The sequence below is a fragment of the Propithecus coquereli genome, unplaced genomic scaffold, assembly GCF_000956105.1.
Source record: "Propithecus coquereli isolate 6110/MARCELLA unplaced genomic scaffold, Pcoq_1.0 Scaffold239, whole genome shotgun sequence".
Taxonomy (NCBI): Eukaryota; Metazoa; Chordata; class Mammalia; order Primates; family Indriidae; genus Propithecus; species Propithecus coquereli.
In genome coordinates this window covers 470,913-484,793 of record NW_012147941.1, presented here as the reverse complement: position 1 = coordinate 484,793, position 13,881 = coordinate 470,913, and the positions used below count along the sequence as shown (strand labels likewise).

The 13,881-nt window shown below is 37.1% G+C and overlaps 1 protein-coding gene across 1 annotated transcript in view; it reads left to right on the top strand.

Moving 5' to 3' along the window:
• Positions 1-13,881, top strand: part of EPB41 (erythrocyte membrane protein band 4.1) — a 136,181-nt gene that overhangs the window by 6,145 nt on the left and 116,155 nt on the right. Inside the window, exons 2-3 of the mRNA XM_012645994.1 lie at positions 1,277-1,381; positions 9,705-9,747. Of these exons, the coding sequence (XP_012501448.1) occupies positions 1,277-1,381; positions 9,705-9,747 (148 nt within the window). The remainder of the gene's footprint in view (positions 1-1,276; positions 1,382-9,704; positions 9,748-13,881) is intronic.

Genomic DNA, 13,881 nt, shown 5'->3' with positions numbered 1-13,881 from the left:
CTTTTATCTGTTAGAACTTCTGGATTTTATAATAGAATTATGATTAAGGGATTAGGGACCTGTGCATGAAGAATTCCCAAATCATCTTCTGTCATTTAGAGAAGAAAATGATTTAATATAAATGGTTTAAGACTGAAAATGGATTAACATTTATGTGAATTACTAATAGTCATTTAGAATAACTCATTGAGAGGAAGACATGTCATGTATGTGTGCCAAAAAATGATTCTAATTTTAGGAAGTATTTTTGTATATATTTCTCAGAAGACCTTAGCATATTTGATTTTTTAAAAAAACAATTCCAGTAGATAGGTCGGACAGGTATAAATATTCTTATCATTTTATAGATGAGAAAGCTACTATTCAGAAAGGTTAAATTGAATCTACTCAGGTTGTTTAGCTAGTAAATGGAGGAGCCAGGACTTTTTGACTCTAAATCTCAGCCTCTAACTTAGGGCATTTCTTCCCTATAAATGGGAGTACAAGTACCCAAATTTGGGAGTGGTTTGACTTTCTAGGTAAAGAAACATTAAGAAAATGATTTGTAGCACCACTGAAAGGACTACTCTAACAGGTAGTATCTGTAGGCTATCTAGACTTTTACTTTATTCATTTTTCTGAAAGAGATTGGAGAAAGTTGAGGTATTTTCTTGGGATATTTGGTCTTCAAATGATATGGAGTCTGATGATTTCCACAGCCACAATTAACTGTCAGTGTTGACAGTTGATTTAGTAATTCAAGTGATCACAGTGACCGATAGCCACCCATAACATGTTTCAGGAAATACTGCACCAAAAATAAAGAATGTGGTGTTTAAGGTGGAGGTGGGGGATGGGGGATACAGAGAAGGTAGAATTTTGCTTTGAACTGTAACACTATTTCCAAGCTACTATGAGTGCATTGGGTATGTAAGCTGACAAATTGAGAAACAAGAATTTAAAAAATTGTATTGTTCTACTTTGTGTAGCCATCTGAAAGTCTGTTGGTAACTGAAGGTAATAGAGGAAATTGGAAAGTGACATTTTATTTTATTTGGTGATGAATACGGGGATAAGAAGAAATCATAAATTTGGCATGGTGGTACATACCTGTAATCCCAGCTCTTGGGAGGCAGAGGTGGAGGATCACTTGAGCCCAGGAGTTTCAGGCTGCGGTGCACTGTGATCACACCTGAGAATAGCCACTACACTCCAGCCCAGACAGTGTAGTGAGACTGTCTTTAAAAAAGAAAATGAAAAGAAATTTCAACTAAAATATGTATGTATATCTTTGCAGAAACATGCTAAGGGACAAGATTTGCTTAAACGAGTATGTGAGCACCTCAACCTTTTGGAAGAAGACTATTTTGGTCTAGCCATTTGGGATAACACAACCTCTAAGGTGAGGAGACTGCATGCAATATAAGAAGCAGACAAAAAATTTGTTTTAATTCTTTTGTTATTGTTGTTAAGAAAGTATTTGTACTTGCCTCTCCAAGGCACAGTGTACTTAGAGTTATTCCTGTCTATTCTTGTTTCTCAGATTTTCCTGCTATTTTCCTTCTAGAATTAACATTTTAAAGAAAAGACAATTGCTGATGTGTTCTTTCATCATTCAGATAAAGTATCCACTGTATGTTTTTAAAAGGCAAGGAAAGTAAAGAGTTATTATGCCCTGATTAGCAAGTACTGTAGATGCCAATAACTTCATATATTATGCAATTAGTGTTGTATCTAATACATAGCAGGTTCATAATATATTTGATGAAATATTAATATAATTATCATTAAAATTGTGACGTATAATTATAATTTGAAAGCGATGTTATGTAAGAGAATAAAGTCCCAATATTATTGAAACAGTCATACAATGAATCTGACATTTCTTCCAACTTAAAAAGAAACTAGTTGTTAGCTTTTGAAGGAAGTAAAAGAATGAGCGAGGCTGGGCGCGGTGGCTCACGCCTGTAATCCTAGCACTCTGGGAGGCCGAGGTGGGAGGGTTGCTTGAGGCCATGTGTTTGAGACCAACCTGAGCAAGAGTCAGACCCCCCTCCACCCCCATCTCTACAAAAAACGGAAAAATTAGCCAAGTGTGGCGGTACATGCCTGTAGTCCCAGCTACTTGGGAGGCTGGGGCAGGAGAATCAATTGAGCCCAGGAGTTTGAGGTTGCAGTGAACTATGATGATGTCATTGCACTCTAGCCCAGGCAATAGAGTGAGACCCTGTCTCCAAAAAAAAAAAACAACCTGGAGTTGAGAGAGTGACATCTGAGGAGAGGCACATGGTATGGGGGGTGGTAGAGTGGGGATCTCAGAGAGAGTCTTGTATACAGTGTATTCAAGCCATTTTAGTTGGTTCTTTCTAAAAGATGATTTCAGTTTATTAAGAAAAGTTGAGAGGTAACAGCTTTTAACAACTGCAAACTCTATAGGTAGGTTGAGTTAGATAATGCAAACTAGAAGACATGGAATTACCCTTTGCCTAAACAAAATCTATTTGTAGACTATACCTAGTAGCTACCTAAGTTTGCAAAAGTTTGTTCCTTTTACAGTTCACTATTGACTGAAACAGAAGAGCTATGTTAACTAGCACTAGGTTAACATTGTTCTTTACTTTGTCTTCCTCAGGGCTCAAATCAGCTTCTACTAGTGACTATAGCTAATAGTTTTTTTTTTTTTTTTTGAGATAGAGTCTTGCTCTGTTGCCTGAGCTAGAGTGCCATGGCCTCAGCCTGTCTCACAGCAACCTCAAACTCCTGGGCTCAAGCAATCCTTCTGCCTCAGCCTCCCAAGTAGCTGGGACTACAGGCATGTGCCACCATGCCTGGCTAATTTTTTCTATATATTTTTAGTTGTGTGGCTAACTTCTTTCTATTTTTAGTAGAGATGGGGGTCTCGCTCTTGCTCAGTCTGGTGTTGAACTCCTGACCTCAATGGATCCACCCACCTCGGCCTCCCAGAGTGCTAGGATTACAGGTGTGAGAGACCGCGCCCAGCCTATAGCTAATAATTGAGTGCTGTTCATTTCAATATTGCTTAGAGAGTAAATCTCAAATATTCACATCACAAAAAAGGTCAGATATTTGAGGTGATAGGTAGGTTAATTAGTTTGATTAAATCATTACACGTCATATCAAAAAATCATAACATTGCTTTGTACCCCAAAAATGTATATGACTATAATTTGTCAGTATATAATTTTTTTAAAAACCCAGCTTGTACTGATGGCTCTATTTCCCATTAGTGAGGGAACATTGGAGTTAATTAAAAAACAAAACAGTGCCCTCAAAACTACAGTGAAAAACTTTCTGCAGCTGTGATTAAGAAAATTCTCCCCTGAATCAAGGAGAACGCTCTGAAGAGTGTTTTATGTTATACAAGCTCAATGAGATAATTTTGATTCCTAGAAATTAGATATCGTTATATTGTTTAAAAAAACAACAACAGAAAAACCAGGGTTGATTTGAGAATAATTAGGAATCTTTTGACATGTAAATAAAGTCACTGACTCCTGCTTACTTAATATAACTGGAAATAATTTTTTTCTATGATATAACAATGCTTAAATTTCTAGATGCTGGTTTATCTAAAGGCATTCAGCAGAAGAAATCCTTTTGGCTTACGGTTGAGCTTCTGTGGCACATGTTGGGACAAAAACTTTAAGTTGCCTTGAAAACTTTTCACCATTGTTGGTGTAATTCATACTCTGTCCTGTTAGCAAGTTTTATTTCCTCTATAGCAGATTTCATTATTATAATTCATTTTTAATGAGCAAATATAAAATTGCTTTATTTATAGTTATTTATGTATTAATATGTATAAAGTATTGTTAAAAGTGCTTAATATAAAAGCTGAATAGCAAAGTACAAACCTAGCTGTGTAAAAAGAGGGCATTATTGACCTTCTTAAAGTATTTCTGGAAAACAAAAGCTGAGGCCTCTGAATCATAATCTAACTTCAACTTCTTTGATAGTTTATTAGAGCCCCTACTGGGGAAGGCAGTGGGCAAGTGAATCCTGGGAAACATAGGACTTATCAGAGTCAGGACATCAGCAGGTCTGGAGTATGGGCCAGGTTCTTATAGGATATATAGCAGGAGCATGGTCAAAAGGAATGGGCCACTCTGTATTTTCTGCTTCTAAGTTCATCATGGCCAATCTCCAGTTCTCAGAAATAGGTCAAAACAGAGTATTTCTGTGAATTAAAATGAGAGTCCTTTGCTGATCTAGGAAGTGAGTCATGGAAGAGAAAGCAGGGACTTTATTACCACATGGCCCAGGCAAAACTTTTGCAAAAATGAATCTGGAGCACTGTTAGGATGAAGGGCCAATACAGTAACAAAAGCTATATTGGTGTTGATAGTCCGAAGCTTTTGCTTAAAAAAATAAAAAGATTTGTGTGTCACAATCTGGAGCATAACCTGGAACATCCTTCAGGTTGAATAATCTACCTGCTCTTTTCTCATGTAAAAGGTATGCCAAAGAACAGCATACCTTTTACTTAAAATTGATTGTATCTAGCCAGATTACACCACTTTTTTTAGCTATTGGAAAAAGACAAAATTATAACAAATTTAGTTAAAGATGTATTTTGCTTTTATTCAAGATTCATGAACCACATGGCCTCCATTCTACAAAATAGAATGAGCAATGGCAGAACAGTGGGTTTTGTAAGGTGGAAACAAGAAAACAAAACAATAGAAAAGAAAACTGGGCCTTGCGTGGTGGCAGCTCACGCCTGTAATCCTAGCACTCTGGGAGGCTGAGGTGGGAGGATCACTTGAGTTCAGGAGTTCGAGACCAGCCTGAGCAAAATCAAGACCCCGTCTCTACTAAAAATAGAAAAAATTAGCTGAGTGCGGTGGCACATTCCTGTAGTCCCAACTACTTGGACGCTGAGGCAGGAAGATCACTTGAGCCTGGGAGTTGGAGGTTGCAGTGAGCTAGGCTGACCCCAAGGCACTCTAGCTAGGGGCAACAGAGGGAGACTCTGTCTCAAAAAAGAAAACAAAAGAAAAAGAAAAGAAAACTGGTTGACATCAGGGTACTTTTCTTGTAAGAGTTAAAGCAGAGAGGACCTCCTCATTAAGCCGACTCAGGTAGACTGGAGAGGGGACCTCCTCATTAAGCTGACTCAGGTAGACTGGAGTCTCTGGTTTTCAGGAAAAATTGGTCTCTTCAGGGATCTGCCTGCTTCCTCTAAGTGTCATTATGTGTGATTATGTGGTCTTTAGGATGAGGGACTCCATTTTGGTTTGGTTTGGTCTGTTAGGGCCAATGAAGGAGCTCAGTCTAAAACAGTGGTCTCCCCTAATTTTTATTTAACACTATCATTCCCTATATATCTACTGTCAATAAGCCAAATTTCTGGATAATGCCTTCTCTAGAAGTATGTAGATAGTCATGAAATGATTAAATCTGTAATCAGTCTTTGTTAGTTGTCTATCTAAGTTTTCTGTTATTCTGAAAACACAGAAGATACTAGGGCTGTAAAGGCTTTGGGGGCTCAACCTCTCATTTTGCAGATGAGAAAACTGAAGCCTATAAAAGCAGAGGGATATCCTATAAGTTGCACAACTTACTCCTGTAGCTCCTTGCCTGCTGCCCCCTGTGAAGTGATTTTCTGCTTCAGCTTTTTATTCCTTTTTCCTTGATTTTTATATTTCATCTTTGTTTCTTGTTTTTTTTTTTTTTCCTACCTACAGAATTGGTTCATGTTTTGAAAAAAATGTGAATTGTAATACAATGAGAGAAAAATATTTTATCTTCTTCCCTTTTCCAATCTCTGGTGTCTTCTTTTTGTGTGTGTAAAGATTTGTCTTTAGCATATGTAACTTCTCTCCTTAAGAGCTCTGTGTTTTGTTTGTAGACAATCGGGTACATTTAGCAGGGAGGAAGGTTAATTGAAGTGACTTTTCCTCATGTGGAATGGCTGGCTGGCTTGCTTTCTCTACTGACTGCATGATAATAGGCCTGTTGCCAGACTGAGTCTGGCAAGAGAAGAGGAAAAGCAGTCAGAAGCAAACTTCTGTAGCTCTGTGAGAGATTTATTGCTACTATGAATCAAAGTTATGTGAGTTAAATATTTGCTTCCTATATTTTATTCCTGCTTAGAATTAGTTATTTGTGAATGAATCCAGGATTTTTTCCTTGGGGGAAAAGTCACCCACATTAATTCCCCCTCCCACCCAATTCCCTCTCTAAGCAAAAACCTTGAGCTCTTGTGGTAAATAATGAGAATTTTAAATTAGGACTACATTCAGTTCAACAGTATATGGTTATCTTTTTTCTCCTTCCATTTTCCATATGGATGGATTTTCTTATCTTTGGAATCAGATAGTCAACTCTGGAAAGATAGTCAGTCATAGCCAGAAGAGTCTTTCTCTCACCTTCAAAGGCAAAGAGCAAACCTGAGTGGAGTGAATATTAAATCAAGAGTGTGAGGAATTTAGTTTATAGTCATCTTAAAGGATTGTTTCCTATTGATTCATGATTGGCTGTGAAGACAAGTACCAGTAATGATTATATCTTTATTGTCTGGCAAATTAGAAAGACCGAGATGAATTTTGTAAATATACTTGCAGAGTAGGGAGGCTGCATTTGGGATCCTTTGCTAAGGAAATTTGGGTCAACATCTCTAGTGGATTTAAATGTTGCTTTTTTTAGCACTTAAAGAGTGAGATGTAGAATTACCTGCACTATAGAATTTCTATAAACATGTCCTGGAGCAGTGATTTGAAGTCAACATCCTAACAGCAGCATAAACAATGGTTATTTCTTGAATTAAGACAGACTTCTGAAGCTGATAGGTAAGTCTTTTATCTCAAAAGATAAGGATTTATATAAATCACTTATGTGTATGTGTGGGGATTTTAGGACATCCAGATAAAAGTAGCTGATAGCCAACTCAGGGCATATAGTTCTTTCTTAGAACATTATGACCTAAGGTTATAAATGCTGCAAAATATATGAAAAGCTTCTATTCATTTTACCTCTTTAAGTGACATTGCCCTAGTTGGAACTTTATTATTTCTATACTAGTTTACTTCAGTGTCATCATTCATTCATTCTTTGTTAGTTCACTCATTCATAAACATTTATTGAGCAGTTAGTATCTGTCTTGTGCTAGGCAGAGCTATAAAAGACATAGTCTATTTCCTCATGGAGCTCCCAGACTGAATAGAGGACAGCAGTAAGATGTGGGCACTCACATAGACAGGGAGTTAGAAAGGGTTTTCTGCAGAAGGTAACATCAGGTCTGTATTATAAAAGATAGTCAGGAATCTTCCAGATGAAGAGATGGAGACAGAGTATTCCAAGTAGAAGAAACAACAGATGAGAAGGTGTTTTGAAATAGAAGAGCACGTGGGAGACCTGTAATACTTCAGTTGAATGAATGAAGATGTATACCAGGAGGCCTGGTGTGGTGGCTCACGCCTGTAATCCCAGCACTTTGGGACACTGAGGCAGGAGGATCACTTGAGGCCAGGAGTTCAAGACCAGCCTGAGCAAGAGTGAGACCCATCTCTACAAAAAAAAAGAAAAAAGAAAGAAAAGAAAAATTAGCTAGCTGGGTGCAGTGGTGCACGACTATAGTCCCAGCTGCTTGTGAGGCTGAGGCAGGAGGATTGCTCGAGCCTAGGAATTTGAGGTTGCAGTGAGGTATGATAATGCCACTGTACTCTAGCCCAGATGACGCAGCAAGACCCTGTCTCAAAAAAACCAAAAAAAATGCATATCAGGATTTTGCTGCTCTTCATCTCCATATTGTTTGGAAACTTTTTTTAAGCTGAAGAAAGAATGTGAGTCTTTTTAATGCATGAACTTAAATTCTGTTTATTTAGTTTATGTATTTAACTCACAAGATATGATTGATAGAATGGACTCTTGAAAGGAATCCCTACCACCAAATATATTCAAATAGAAACTAGAAGATGATCCAGGATTGCTATTTTAGGGAGCATCTTAAGATCTCTACTAAAATACAATTCTATAACTTGTTCCTTCAAATTTTGTTGTTTTATAAGTAAGTCCTGTTTCTTTCCTCTAGCTATGACCCTGTCTTCTACTGTCCTTCACAACCACACTCTTTGAGAAATTAGTTTGTACATATTATCTCTGTTTCCTCAGTGCCTAATAGTATAACACAATGCAAGGAAGTGTGTAAATCATACATGTACATCTCAAAGAATTTTCACAAAGTGAACACATCTGTGTAAACTCTCCAAAGGTAAGAAAATGAACATTACCAGAACTCCAGAACCCCCTTTTGTGCCCCTTCCTCGTTACTACCCTCGACCCCTACCAGTTGGTACCCCTCCCCACCCCGTGTCAAAAGTAACTTTTTCCTGGTATCTATCACCATCAATTAGTTTTTCCTGTTGTGCTATCAAATATTGTTCATTCTATCTATCTAACTACATTTTTTGCACTCATTTATCACCCCCACTTTATCCCCCACTCCCTGCTACCCTTCCCAGCCTCTGGTAACCATCATTCTACTCTCTATCTCCGTGAGATCAATTGTTTTTTAATATTTTGCTCCTACATATGAGTGAGAATATGTGAGATTTGTCTTTTTGTGCTTGGCTTATTTCACTTAATGTTCTCCAGTTCCATCCATGTTATTGCAAATGGCAGGATTTCATTCTTTGTGGCTATATGATATTCCATTGTGTATATGTACCATAATTTTATCCATACATCCATTGATGGACGCTTAGGTTGATTCCAAATCTTGGCTATTGTGAATAGTGCTGCAATAAACATGGACGTACAGATATCTTTTTGATATGCTGAATTCCCCTTGTTTGGGTATACACCCAGCAGTGGGATTGCTCAATCCTACGGTAATTCTGTTTTTAGTTTTTTTTTTTTTTTTGAGACAAAATCTCACTGTGTTGCCCAGGCTAGAGTGCCGTGGCGTCATCCTCGCTCACAGCAACCTCAAACTCCTGGGCTCAAGTGATCCTCCTGCCTCAGCCTCCTGAGTAGCTGGGACTACAGGCATGCGCCACCATGCCCGGCTAATTTTTTCTATATATTTTTAGTTGTCCGATTAATTTCTTTCTATTTTTAATAGAGATGGGGTCTTGCTCTTGCTCAGGCTGGTTTTGAACTCCTGAGCTCAAACAATCCGCCCGCCTCGGCCTCCCAGAGAGCTAGGATTACAGGCGTGAGCCACCGTGCCCGGCCTGTTTTTAGTTTTTTGAGGAACCTCCATATTGTTCTCTATAGTGGTTGCACTTACATTCCCACCAACAGTGTACCGAGTGTTCCCCTTTCCCCACATCCTCACTAGCATTTGTTATTGCCTGTCTTTTTGATGAAAGCCATTTTAACTGGGGTGAGATGATATCTCATAGTTTCGAAACTTTTACTGTTTACTAAGAGACTTACATATATTAACTCACTAATCTTCATAATAACTCTACGAGGTAGGCACTGCTACTATCTCATTTTATAGATAAGGAAACTGAGGTACAGAGATCCTAAAGTCACTCAGCCAGGAAGTAGTGGAACTAGGATTCAAGCTCAACTGTTTGGCTCCCCATTTCTCTGCTCAAAATCACTATGCTTTCTGAAATTAATGCAAAAAGTATTAAGGGAAATGTAGGTTGATCTGGAGGCACTATTTGAAGATGGTCAGTGATCCTCCTTCCAGTACTCTATTGTTGATGTGTTTGGGAGCTATATGTGAATGCCTTTTCTTCTTTTTACAGACATGGCTGGACTCTGCCAAAGAAATAAAAAAGCAGGTTCGTGGTAAGTGGATATAGCCCTTTTTATAGTTCTTTCTTTCTTTTAGTAGGTCAGAGGATTTCCAACCATTTCTGGCTATGAGTCAGTCACTTTAGAATCCTGACTATCGCAGATTGCTTTGAAATTGAGATAAAGCCTTCCCCTGGAAGGAGGAGATTCCATAATAGAAAAATGTAGCAGAGGGGACACTATGGAGATGTAGGTCAGATCTTGATGATTTTTTTTTACAACTAGGCAAAGTTGGGGAAGATAGGAACAGTTGAGAGTAACAGAAGGTGGAAACAAACAAAGGGGAGAAAAGAAAAAGGATAGGGGAGTCAGTTCTCAAAATGTTAGTGATTGAAACTACAGTAGCCTACTAGGAGAAGTTTGCTGCCAGATCCTGTTCCTTTTAAATTGTGTGGACTATTACATTCTAACTGTTTCCATGTTCTCCTCCCTATAGTCCTTTTCATTCCTTTCAACAGTTTTCTCCCAAAACTTGGTATAAAGGGCTGTGGAAGAAAAGAATTGCTTGCCACTGGTGCTTCTAACATGGCTTCGCTCTTAGCTCTAAGCCCTCTCGCGTATGTTACTGCTACACACTCTGATCAGACTAGTATCCTGGGATAAATATTTCTGGGTTGAAAAAAGCGTAGATTAGTATTTTGCAGCACCAAGTTCAATGGGCTAGCTAAGGGGTAGAGACATTTTTTTTCCTGATTAAGACTACCTGTCCTTTTAGTTTAGTTTAGTTTTAAAGAAACTTCCAGGAAATGCAATAGTCATTATTCATCATGATTAGTAAGTTAACTCTGTCACCTGAAAACAAACTTTAGTTTTCATTTGTTTCTTAAAAGAAAACACTTTTGTTATGGTGAAATGTTTTCCTTTACATCCTGTTTATAATTGCTTCAACTGTCTTAAAGTAGAGAAACAAAATACTTCTTTGGACTGGCAACGCTCCATATTTGCTCCCTACCTATAAGAGCATGTTTTAAAATGCAAATCAGAGAAAAAATATTCCGAATATTTGCGACACAATAAGCAAAACCTAACTCCCAGCCCCTTTCAATGTAAATACTTCAATATGTTCAATATTACTCAGGAACAAATGGTCGTATAAGAAGACTTTTCAGGAAGAAAAGTTAACTCAGAGATTATGATGAGTGAAAAAGAATAGCTAATGGATTGTGTTCCTGGATATTAAAAAACAATCTCTTGTTAAGAAAAAGAACCTAAACATTTGTCATCTAAAAAAAATTTTTCAAAGACCATTGAGACAGGAGACAAAAAAAAAAAAATTACAAAATAATAAAAACTCTTCTTGCCGGGCGCGGTGGCTCACGCCTGTAATCCTAGCACTCTGGGAGGCTGAGGTGGGCGGATTGTTTGAGTTCAGGATTTCGAGACCAGCCTGAGCAAGAGCGAGACCCCGTCTCTACTAAAAATAGAAAAAATTAGCTGGGCATGGTGGCGCATGCCTGTAGTCCCAGCTACTCGGGAGGCTGGGGCAGGAGGATCGCTTGAGCCCAGGAGTTTGAAGTTGCTGTGAGCTAGGCTAACGCCACGGAACTCACTCTAGTCAGGGCAACACAGTGAGACTCTGTCTCAAAAAATAAATAAATAAATAAAAATAAAAATAAAAACTCTTCCTTCGACATGGGAGGGAAAAAAACCCATATCTTACAAAAACTTTAATAGGGAATCAAAATGTAAACATTTCATTAAACCAAAGAGAAGATGACATTTATCTATTGCAAAGGTTTTTATTTTACTGTTTTCGTCACACAAGTAATATATACTTATTGTGAAAAATTTAAACATTATAGAAATCACAGAGGAGGTAAAAGTCCCCTAAATTTTGTCCTATGGTTATAATCACTGTTAAAATGGTGTAATCTGCAAGATTTTTTTCTCTGCATACATATATATTTTGCTTTTCAAAAATACAAGTATAGCCTGGGAAGCATAGTGAGACCTTATCTCTTTAAAAAAAAACTTGAACTGAGCATGGTAGCATATTCCTGTAGTTCCAGCTACTAGAAAGGCTGAGGTGGGAGGATCTCTTGAGGCAGAAGTTTACGATCAGCCTGGGCAATATAGCAAGACCCCTGTCTCAAAAAAAAAACCAAGTATACTATATATAGTTTTTAAAATTAATTTTTAAAATAGATGCTATAAGTATGTGGTATAAAATTAAAAGATACAGATGACTATAACACAAGGTAAAATCTCCCTTCTTCCCTTGTCCTAGTCTTGTAGTTTTCTTTCCTGGAGGTAACCATGGTAACTAATTTTCTGTGTTCTTTCTAGAGATGGTCTGAGTATATGTAGACATACATACATGGGTGTATGGGTGTGTATATTTTAATATAAATATTCAACCAGTCTTCTTTGTTTAACATAATTTGGAGTACTTTCCATGTCAATATGTATAAATTTATTTCATCTCTTAAAATTTTTTAAATGATTATTTATATAATATATATAACTGGTCCTATTGAAGGGCATTTTGGGTTAATCCAGATAGTTTCCTATTACAAACAAGGTTGTAGTGAACTCATTTGTGTGTATATATATATCTTTGTGTAGTTATATAAATGTTTGTAGATAAATTACTAAGAGTAGAATAAAAAAGTATGAATATTTAAAATTGTAATTGATATTCAACAGCAAGATTTTTTCCTTATTTCAAAAAATATAGAAAAGTATGGAGGCTAATGTAACAAATATCCATGTACTAATCACCCAGAATTAACATGTATTAACATTTTTTATTTAAAGTAGAACAGTACAGGTAAGATTTGTCTGTTTATTTTCCTCCTAGTTTCATCCCCTACTCTTCCCTATCCATAGAAATCTATTATCATGAACTTGGGGTGATTTCTTTCAGTCTATGTTTTTATATTTTTTCTTTCATATATCCATACCCATATATCCATAATATTGCTTTCTGTTTTTTTAAAATTTTTCTCAGACCCAACCATGCCCATTTGGACCTTCTTCTGAGATTTATCAGTCTCTCTTCTTCCTCCTTGCATAATTTTCGACTTTGCTTATTTTTCTTGGTTCTGGATAAGAAAGAACACCCTTGCTGAGTCAGGCTAGCCGCTCACATCCCTTTCTGGAATAGTACAGAGCAAAGGCAAGGGCAAGAAAACCCTACACTTTTTTTTTTTTTTTTTGGAGACAGAATTCTGCTCTGTCACCTGGGCTAGAATACAGTGATGTCATCATAGCTCACTGCAACCTCAAACTCCTGAGCTTAAGCAATCCTCCTGCTTTAGCCTCCTGAGTAGGTGGGACTATAGGCACATGCCACCATACCCGGCTAATTTTTCTGTTTTTTATATTTCTGTTTTTTTGTAGAGACGGGATCTCACTCTTGCTCAGGCTGGGCTCAAACTCCTGGCCTCAAACAATGCTCCTGCCTCAGCCTCCCAAAGAGCTAGGATTACGAGTGTGAGCCACTACACCCAGCCCCTTATATTTTCTATATATACTATAAATTACTGCTATATAGTTTACACAAATTATGTTTTAAAAATATGTAGCCCATGTGTGTTCCTTCCTAAGTGCATCCTTTTCTCCTTCCTCTGCAGAAGTTACCACTGTCCTAAATTTTGTGTTAATGATTTCATTGAATTTTTTAAAATGCTTTTTATTATCTGTGAATGTATACCTAAAAATACAGGGTTGTGTTTTCTTTTTGAACATCATGTATATTTAATTATAGAATAGGTAATCATATGTGACTTGCTTTTCACAAAATAGTTTGTGAAATTCATCCCTGTTGAAAAAGAAAATTTCACAAAAACAATTTTTAATCTTTACTATGAATGATACCTTGATTTTTTCTTTTATATTACACTTCATGTTTTGAATGCTAATTTTCCCCCCACTAAACTGATTTGGCAGTAGATCAGGATCCACAGTATAAAAAACACTGGTGTAGAATATATACTTAGAATTGGAATTGCTAGGTTATAGGTTATGTTTATTTTCATCTTTATAAGATATTGCCAGATTGCTCTCCTTTGAATTGATTGTAACAGTTTACATCCCCACCAGTATTATATGAGAGTTCTTGGTTTCCTGTGTCCTCAGAAGGCAGGAATGCTTTTTCAATTATTAATTTTAAAAAATTTTTGGTCA